The sequence below is a fragment of the Echinops telfairi genome, unplaced genomic scaffold, assembly GCF_000313985.2.
Source record: "Echinops telfairi isolate 266 unplaced genomic scaffold, ASM31398v2 ScPeMD7_7469;HRSCAF=8507_1, whole genome shotgun sequence".
NCBI classification, from domain to species: domain Eukaryota; kingdom Metazoa; phylum Chordata; class Mammalia; order Afrosoricida; family Tenrecidae; genus Echinops; species Echinops telfairi.
Window position 1 is genome coordinate 19,479,108 of NW_022111373.1, and position 10,436 is coordinate 19,489,543.

General features: G+C 35.6%; 1 protein-coding gene across 2 annotated transcripts in view; it reads right to left on the reverse strand.

Moving 5' to 3' along the window:
* The window catches only part of SNX2 (sorting nexin 2), a 44,371-nt gene that overhangs the window by 29,187 nt on the left and 4,748 nt on the right, over positions 1 to 10,436 (reverse strand). For both annotated transcript variants that reach the window (XM_004696578.2, XM_045285162.1), the window contains exons 2-6: positions 9,997 to 10,160; positions 7,090 to 7,156; positions 6,899 to 6,942; positions 5,904 to 6,045; positions 1,549 to 1,627 (exon numbers count right to left, since the gene is read on the reverse strand). In XM_004696578.2, the coding sequence (XP_004696635.1) occupies positions 1,549 to 1,627; positions 5,904 to 6,045; positions 6,899 to 6,942; positions 7,090 to 7,156; positions 9,997 to 10,035 (371 nt within the window). In that variant the 5' untranslated portion in view covers positions 10,036 to 10,160. The remainder of the gene's footprint in view (positions 1 to 1,548; positions 1,628 to 5,903; positions 6,046 to 6,898; positions 6,943 to 7,089; positions 7,157 to 9,996; positions 10,161 to 10,436) is intronic.

Here is a 10,436-nt window from a genome sequence, read left to right on the forward strand (position 1 = left end):
CATCCATTGTGTCAAGCACATATGTACATTTGTTGCCCTCATAATTCTCAAAACATTTGCCTTCTACTTTAGCCCTTAATATCAGTTGCTCATTTCCCCCCTCCCTTCTCACTCCCCCCTCCCTCATGAACCCTTCATAATTCATAATTATAGTTTTGTCGTAAGTTACATTGTCCGACGTCTCCCTCCGCCCTCTTCTCTGCTGTCCATCCCACAGAGAGGAGGCAGTACTTAGATTCTTGTAATCGGTTCCCCCTTTCTACCCCACATTCCCTTCACCCTGCAGGCATCGCCCCTCTCACCACTGGTCCTGAAGGAGTCATCTATTGTGGATTCTCTGTGTTTCCAGTTGCTATCTGTACCAATGTACATCCTTTGGTCTAGCCAGATTTGTAAGGTAGAACTGGGATCATGATAGTGGGGGGGAGGAAGCATTTAAGTAGAGGAAAGTTTTATGTTTCATCGTTGTGTAGCAATGCTTTTTTATTTACCCTTATATATACCACCTACTGAAACCTGTGCTACCTACGTCAACCACCTATTTTAATCCAAACAAAAACAAAAACAAAACACCTATGAAATTATATAATCCTTCAAGTACAGGTTAATTCCCAATTTATGAATAGCCTATGTTCAAAAAGTTGAGCTTTACAATATTTTCAAATTTTGTTTTCTCAAATTTTTAGCTTGAGAAAGAAGTAAATGTTATGATTTTGGAAATGGAATTCCTCTCCATTTCCGTTCTAGTCTACCACAAGGAAGACGAGCCTTCAAAGATAATAGGAAATGGATAAAGTCAAATACTCTAAGCAAAGTAAAACATATACATCAGCATTTCAGTATATAGCTACTCAATTGAAGCAACAATTAATACGTGTGTATATTCCGACCAAAATGAATTATAGATAAACAAGGAAGGGGAAAAAAATCACATTTAATGATATCCATTCTAATAATATTCAAAATAAAGAATTCAGATGAACTATAATTATCATGCACAGCACTCAGCCTAATTTCTTAAGAGTTAGAAGGGATTTAATAGCAACTCGTTATTACTGATTACTTCCATCTAAATATTTTTATCAGCACTTTCCCCATTCACAACATTCATGGTTTCCTGCTGTACATCAGGTGGTTTCTTACGTCTCTGCTAACTTCAGTTAGAATGTGGTAACTCTATTACTAAATACGAAGGGTTTCGAAATATTAATGGAAATATCCCATTATCTTTTAATTCCATTTTTCCAAGGATATTTTGAAGCCCCATTGTAGTTTATGATCCTATATTCTTGCCTAAACCATGTGACAGCAAAATAGTTGTTGTTTTGTTAGAAGCAATTAATGAAATTTATAAAAACAGAACAAGTATACAGTAAGTTACTGGTGAAAGCAGCAAATTTCTTATTAAGTTTTTTAGGGTATTTTTAGTATAAGTCAACAACTGTACTTGAAAAAAGTAACCATTAAAATTTCATTATATTGTGTACTTATATTTACAGTACTGAAGTTGAAAAACATAAGCTTAATAAATATATTGCCTAGAATTACCTTTCAAGAGCTGCTCTCCGTTTTTCCACAAATTCAGTGGATGATGAATCTTCTTTACCCACTTTGACCTTGGTCATGCCTTTGAAAAATGTAAATAAGCCCCATCATTTATAGTATTGTGACAGCATCTTTTTCATTTTGTTTCGGCATAACTTTAAGGTTAAATTTAAGCTTCACAAGAACAAATGCTAAAATTTTAGTTATTATCTCACTTAAAAATATAACTTTGAATGGGATTAAATCTCAGGATACTTCTCTTTTTTTTCAAGTGAGTTTAACATTTATTAGTTGCATACACACACAGACACACCTCTGCTGATAAGATGCTGATGCACAATCATTAAAAACTGAAGAAATGAGTTATGCACACATTTAAAGAGCAAAACCCTTATCCATTTCCCATTACACTTATTTCTTAAAGTATCAATTTGGCAAAATTTTTTGAGAGAACCCATAAAGTTCTTCACTTATGTAAATGTTTAAGACAAAACCCAAGACTGCTACCCTTGAGTTGATTCCAACTCATAGCAGCCCTCTAGGACAGAGAAGAACTTGCCTCCTAGGGATACTAGGCCGAACTTTTATAGAAGCAGACTGTTTTATCTTTCATTACTAACCTTTTGGTTACCAAGTACTTAACCAATTCTTATGTATTTCAGGCTTGCTAAATTAAAATGTGCTTGCATTGCAATATGCATAGAACTTCAAATCAGTGACTTCAAGTTCAAGCAACATCTTCATTTCTTATGAGCAATAAAAGAGTGTTTCTTTACTTCTGAGACTAGAAAAATAAGTATATTGCATGAATGTGCTAAATGTTTTCCTTGCTGCTGATTCTAAAACCATGCTTTTAGTAACTAATCAGACTCAATTTAATATTGTTAAAATAACAAGCTCTCTTACAAACCTTTTAACGACAAAATTTCAAACTTACATACAAAAATTATCTCTGAATTGGAAATTCCAACTTTTTACTAATACTAGTATAGATTTTTCTTTTCTTTTTCCCTGTCAAAATGAATTTTGAAGGAAAGTAGAACTGAAAAATGCTACAACATGGAAAACAAAACAAAACCCTTGAAAACATTATGCAGAGTGAAAGAAGGCTGCTACCAAGGATCACAAATGATCCATGGTATTCTACTTATATAAAATGCTCAAAATAGGCAGTCTATAAATGGAATGTTGAATGAAATTGCCTTGGACTGGGAAGTATGGAGAGATTGGGAAGTGAAGAGTCAGGAAGGGTGATGACTCTAGGGTACTCCTAGCTTTCTTCTTTGGGGCAATGAAGATGTTCTAAATTGTGGCTATAGTAATGGATACAGATCTCTTTGAATATAATAAATGTCACTCTGCAAATTTAACAGGAAAGTGTATGGCATATAAACTATATTTCAAAAAGCTGTTTAAAAAATGGATTAGAAAACTGCAATTATTTGTAGTTTTGTTCATTTAATGACTTACATCAATTAATATTTTAGTTAACATAATTCTATTGGGAGTGGGTTTGAAAAGGAAAATCCAGCCACCTAAAATTACATCCTCTGATTAGACTATTAGAAGTGAGATGCTAATTTTTCCACATATTTTACTTTGCTGAAATAATCTCTCAGTGTATAGTTCTTTCCTGTTTTGCTTTCATTGAAATCAAGGGTCTTCTACACATGCTACATCCTGGAGGCAGCCATTATGGACAAATACCCAACTTACCCTAACCAGTTAACTTTGACATGTTTGCAACTGTTGTTGCTCAGTTCTAATGGTTCACATGGAAAAACGCTGTCACAAAAGCCCCCCTAAAAAGTGGCAACCGCCATTTGCTTCTGAAGAGACTCTTCTTTCTTTAGTGGAAAGCAGCTTCCTAGCAAGGTGAAAATCACCAAGTCATGAAATAGGACTCTGACATTTAAAAATTTTGTAGAAATGTACTTATTTTTGTTTTTAAACATGGTACGAAGCATATCCAAATAGGATAGGACAAAAAGTAAAGACTGTCACCTTTGAGTATTACATTCTTTTAAATAACAAACAACTCTCTATCAGACCAAATGGACAACCGTTACTGAAGTATAGAAGAGAAGATGGGGTTAGCAATGAGACTAAGTTAATGGAAATGGAACAATGATAGCAGAAATAATAAGAATGCTGATACAATCAACATGAAGAATGTAACCAATTTCACGGAACAATTTGTGTGCAAACTGTTGAAGGGGAACCTATTTTACTCTATGTACACACAGCACTTTGTACAGTATGCACTTTGCTTAAAGTACATACAGTCCTTTCACCAAAATACATTCTCTTTAAACATTTTAAGAACAAAATGTAATTTCTAAGTGAGTGTTGCTGTCCTTGAGTGGCGATCCAGGGCTCAGACATCAATGTATTACTCATCGTTGTGTGTTCAAGACTCGATGGCACATAGTTTGGGAACTTCATTACTTGGAACTTCACTGTACTATTCTGATCACAATACTCTTCCTGCTAAGGTTACTTATACATGCACACATACTTACTTCCATATTTTGTGTATTTTCAACTTGCCTAAAATCCATTTTTGAGGAGTGAAGTGATATATAAACACTTTTTGAAATAATTTCATTGAATTTAAATGAACATTGACAATTTTACAACAATATTGCTTTAGTTATTTTCAAAGATTGGAAAGCTGTTTCACAAGAAAAAATAAATGTAAATAACCATACTAAAATAATCATACCAGAATTAGGAGGGAAAATAGAACAGTGATAACAGGATAGCCTGCATTCAAAGTAGCTTGGCTATCCTACTTGGGACATGTTATATAATCTTGACTACCTATTTTCCTACCTATTAAATAAGGAAAACGATCATGAACTGCTATAATTTAATTTGTCCCAGTTTGTGGATAATATGAACATGACTGTGTCATCATCTCTCTTTTTAAAAACTTTGTGTTAGGTAAAGCCTGGCAAAACAGATTAGTTTGTCAATGAACAATTCATACACATGCAGTTCTCATAATGCATCATCACTTATCCCAAATCCCCCCATTCCTCTTTCTTTCCCCATCCTTTTGAAGGTTGTTCTTGGGTTGATCTCAACTGGCTGATTATTCTAAGTTGTACATACCTCCCAGTGTTACTGTTTTCCCCTATGTAGACATATTCTTTGGCTGAAAATTGACCCATGGAAGTGAACTATTTCCGGACCTGAAGGGTGACTAAGGGCCATAGTCTCAGGGTCCCACGTGTCACAGTCTCTTATTTCCTGTGAAGTCTAACAGAATCAGTAATACAGAAGCATGCATTTAGGATTTAGTTTCTTCTATTTTAAATTGAAATGCACCATTTATATAATATAGGCACCCTAGTTGTACTGCTGGTAAGTCTTGGTCTGTTAATGGCAAGGTTCAAATCTACCAGCAACTACTTGAAAAAAAGATGAGGCTATCTGTTCCCATGAAGCTGTAGTGTCGGGTTGCCTGGCAACATAGGGTTGCTAGGAATCAGAAGTGATTTGATGGCATTGAATTTTGCTTTTGTTTCTTTAGTATGACTGAGGCGCCCTGGTGGACAACAGTTAAGCAATCGGTTGATAAGCTGGTAGTCTGAACCCACCAGGCAGGTCCATGTAAGAGAAGACCTGATGATTTTGGCCTGTAAAGATGACAGCCTAGGAAACTTGCCCTACAGAGTTACTATGAGTGGGAATTGACTTGATAGTGCACAATAAGCATGACTCAGAGGTGGTACTTCAATGGACTGAAAAGGTGAGGGTTTCTATTTTTTTAACCTGGCAAATTCTGATCTAATATTTAATACCACTATAATATATGAGGTGCCCTGCAGGCGTAGTGGTTATGTGTTGGGCTGCGATACACAGGGTCAGCAGTTTGAAACCACCAACCACTCTATGGGAGAAAGACTGGGCTTTTCACGCCCGTCAACAGTCTCCGAAACCACAGGGTGTTTATTATGAGTCAGCATTGACTCTATGGCAGTAAGTTTTGAGTCTTATTATATACAAGAAACCCTTGTGGTATAGTGGGTTAAGCACTGGGCTGCTAAGTGCGTGGTTGATGGTTCAAACCCACTAGTAGCTGTTTTTGACCATAAAGATTAATCTTAGAAACCCCAAGGAGCAGTTCTACTCTGTCCAATAGGGTTGCTTTGAGTAAAAATTGAATCTATGGTAGCGGTTTTTATATTATACACATCAAAATATAACTATTAGCTGTATGTTCTTCAACTAATGGATGATTGCTACAAATGAAATATTTCAATTCTGTATTTCCCTTGGACTTGATTATGTACTATGATGGTGATCTGAGTAACAGTAAGAAAATTTTGTTTTTTCAGTTTCATGCTTACCTACTATACTCTTTTCTGGGGCTGGTGGCACAATGTAACCGACATGTAAATATTTGCTTGCTAATTTGCTATGCAAACCAAGAAAGTCACTGAATCTTCTTTTCACTGAAAATTCACTTTTACTGAACATAGAAAGGGAAGTCTGTGAATGAAGAAGAGGAAATTCAATTTCTTATTATTAAGCAATTTAAGTTAATTTCGTACATAACTGTGAACATACATTACTTTGCAAAAGAATACAGAGTAGCTGTATAAAATGGTATCCAATTCTATAGGCATAGTTTTTGTTCATCTTTAAAAACAACAACAACAAACTCAAGAGGACATAAAATATTTGCTTTCTTCTATCCTCCACGCATCTCATCACATACTATATAACTTTATGGTAATGAGTCTTAGATATTTCTCTCTGGCTCGGGTCATTTTCTAAGCTTTCGTCCTAGACATTTGTTACTAGGTCTCCATAGAGGATTGGTTTTAGGACCCTAGTGGAATCAAAATTCTGCCGATGCTCCAGTCCTTTATATAAAATGTAACAGTATTTGTATATGTCCTATGCATATCTTCCTCTATGCTTTATATCATCTCTAAATTACCTATAACGCCTAAGATAGTGTAAATAACTCAAGTCATTTATTTCAGTGAGCTCCAGAACCATCTCTGACTTCTTATAGCCATTACACACACACACTCTCTCTCACTCACTCTCTCTTTTAACATTTAAAAGCTTTTAATCATTGCAGTGGTCTTTGAACTGGAAATCCTGACCTCTGTTTTGACCCCCATAATTCATACTGAGGCAGAGAAATCATTCTAAAACAAAAATCTAACTGTGCTAGTCTTATTGAAGTCTTTAATGGCTTCCTAATATGCTGAGGATGAAGCTCAAACTCCTTAATGTGGCTGTTCATGGTACAGGAAGGTTTATTGCCAACAGTTCTATCATATACTACTTTCTACAGACCCTGAGGAGCACAAGGCCAAGTAAGGCTCACCTTTGTTGTTACTCTATATGCCATGTAAGCATTCATGCCATCTCCTAAAAGAAAAGTAAAACATTATTACAAATCACAAGCTTAAAAATAAAAAATAACATTTTAACACTAACGATAAATGTAGTAAAGTAACACAAGCAAATCAGAGATAAAAAAATACAGATATAAAAAATATGTAAATATTAACTTACCAACTTTCTCTGGATCTGATACTCCAATTTCTATATCAAAAAGATCTCCATTTGATTCTTCTTCAATCTAGAAGAGGTTATTATTATTTTGGTGTTGAAGAAAATAATATAATTATGTTATAGTTACATAATACTAACTAAAATTTCTACCCTTTACTGTGAGGGCCCCCATCACAGTTAAAAACAATTGCACTCCATTCTGAAAAACAGTAAAAGTTTTCTTATATTCTGTCTGTGTAAAAAAGCACACACAGTAGGAAAAAATATATTTGTAGAAGTAAAGGAGAATCGTGTGTTCTTAAAAATCCCTCAGATACAGGGTGCGATGCAACAATGATGAGAAATACAACCTTCCTCTAGTTCCTAAAGGTTTCCTCCCCGCTCCCACTACCATGACTCGAATTCTATCTTGCAAGACTGGCTAGACCAGAGGAGGTACACTGGTACAGATAGGAACTGAAAATTCAGGGAATCCAGGACGGATGAGCCCTATAGGACCAGTGGTGTGAGTGGCAAAACAGGGAGGGTAAAGGGAGAATGGGTAGGAAAGAGGGAACCGATTACATGGAACTGTGTGTGACCTCCTCCCTGGGGGACAGACAACCAAAAAGTGGATGAAGAGAGACGTCGGACAGGGCAAGATATGACAAAATACCCATTTATAAACTGTCAAGGGCTCATGCGGGAGGGGGGAGCGGGGAGGGAGGGGGAAAATGAGGACCTAATGTCGGGGGTTTAAATGGAGAGAAAATGTTTTGAGAAACGATGTACAAATGCACTTTACACAATTGATGTGTGTATGGATTGGGATAACAGTTGTATGAGCCCCTAATAAAATGTTAAAAAATAAAAATAAAATAAAATGAAAAAAAAAATCCCTCAGATACAGGAGAAAGGTTGTAGATTTTTTAATGAACATCATAGATTTTAAAATTCCATTTAATAAATCTCCAGATTGAGATTATTGAAATAACTTATCAATGTTTAAAAAATACTACCATTCAGCAGACAACCTATACATATCCTCCTCCATGCTTTAAATCACCTCTAGATTACTTGTCATATCCAAAATCTGGTAACTTCTCTCTATACAAGTAGCACTTTCGTGATCCCTTTCAGTCTTTGTATAATTATGTATAATAGTTAAAGCAACCTTTTTCCTTTCAAGTCAATTACTACATTCAGAGGTCACTGAAACGAACAGTAAATAGGAAAACAAAACCCTGTGAGATTGCACAGGATGCTCACATTTAAGTCAGTATTCTAAACAGTAGCCCTGTAAGAGCGCTTTGTTAGTCTCAGGGAGAAAGACCTCAGAGATTATTATTCTGAGTTTTTAAAGGAATATCAATAGTCTAAGAAAATCTGCAGAAAAGTAAATTTTTCTAGCCATAATCCTTTTTTTAAAATTGGCTCCCTCTTCCACACATTTTAAAAAGAAAATCTTACTTGACCTGTCCCATGCACAGAACAAAGTGTTATGTCACAGAATGAACACATCTGTAGCCAGAACCTTTGTCAAGAGACAGACACCATCATTCTCTAGAAAGCCCGCTCATCCTGCATCTACTCCAGCCACAACCCTGCCAATATAACCATGATCGTGACTTTTGTTACATGCCGCCTAGAATTAATTCCCACATAGAGCAAAACAAAACCCTATGGGACAAAACAAAACCGCCCCATAGGTTTTCTTACGCTGTCCCATCTGTGGGAGTTGAACACCATGTCTTTTTTCTTGCAGATGGCTAGAAGGTTTAAATCATTTTTTGCTTAGTAGCTGAGCACTATGAGGGAGTTTTATGCTGACGTCTAACACTATACGTTAGTTTTATTTGTCTTTAGAATTCAAATGAGTTAAGTATTCTTTATGCCTGGCTCTTTTGCCAAAAAACATATTCCTTGATTATTCCTTGTGTTAGTTTTAGTTTTAAAACCATAGTCATTTTAATCATCTATATCTAGATAAATGGCCTTTAAACACATACAATTCTGATACATGGTACAGCATGGATAGATCTTAAAAACATTACACTGAGTGAATTAAGTCAGACACAAAATGCAAATATTGCATGATCCCACTCACACGCAATATGTAGAAAAGCAAACATAAAAAGGCAGAAAGTAGATTGGTGGCTACCAGGTGCTAGAAGTGGGAGATATGGGAAGTTATTACTTAAAGGTGCAGTTTCTTTATGGGAGTATGAAAAAGTCTGGAAATAAGTACTGCTGATGATGGCAACATTGCAGATATATTTAATGTCACTGAGTTGTACAATTAAAAATGGTAACTATGATGAGCTTTAAGATTATATATTTTATTCTACTAAGTGGAGCCCTGAAGGACAGTGGTCAGGTTAAGCATGCTAACCTAAAGGATAGTGGTTTGAACCTAACCATTCTGTGGAAAACAGCTGTGACAGCCTGCTTTTGTAAAGACTCACAGCTGTATGAAGCAGTTCTGTCCTACAGGATTGCTATTAGGAGTTGGACTTGATTCAACAGCAGCACAACCATAATAAAATGAGAAGATAACAACTATTATGTGTTAACAGTACTTAACAGTATTTAACAAATAAAATCACTCCAAATACCATTCCATTGTGATTACCAGTGTTCGGAGCACTTTCATACATTATCTTATTTGCCTGTCAAAAGCAGCCTGAAAAGTATACACTATCATTTTATGATAAAAAATAAGAAACTCTTGGCGTTAAAAAGGAATGATGTGCCCCAGGTAACTGGGTTAAAGACTGGTGGGAGTAAAGCAAGAAGTCAATTCCTTTAGTTCAATATTCCTTCCTCCAACTATTTGAAAGGCTTTAATTAGGATGGGATGTTGGGAAGGAAATAAAGTACTAATTTATAGTTCACCTATTAATACAGAGTGAAAACATTATTGCATACCTCCTCCCTGGATCTATCAAAGATCACGGGCGCAGACATACTCTTAGATTCAATTCTGGGTGCAATGAGAGTAGTAGGAGTGACAGGAGTGACTGCAGGAGAAGGTTCTGAAGAGAGGATAGGATCCCTTTCTGGACTGTCCAATGAAACTTCTTCTGTGGCTTCTAAACATAAATTAAGCAAGTTAGTTAGGGACATTGGCAGTGGTTAATGAATTATGAAAAATATTTGATACACCCACATACAAAATAGCCTTACAAAGCAGTTTTTTGAATCTTCCTTAGTTGTTCCCTGCAACTTTAAAATCAAAAGTGACTGTTAGTTTTATGAAGAATTTCACAAAACCAGCTTAATCATTCATATGACTTAACAGGGATAAAACTAAGAAGAAAGCAACGATGTGGATAATTTCACATCCATTTGTGTGTCAATTTGTTACA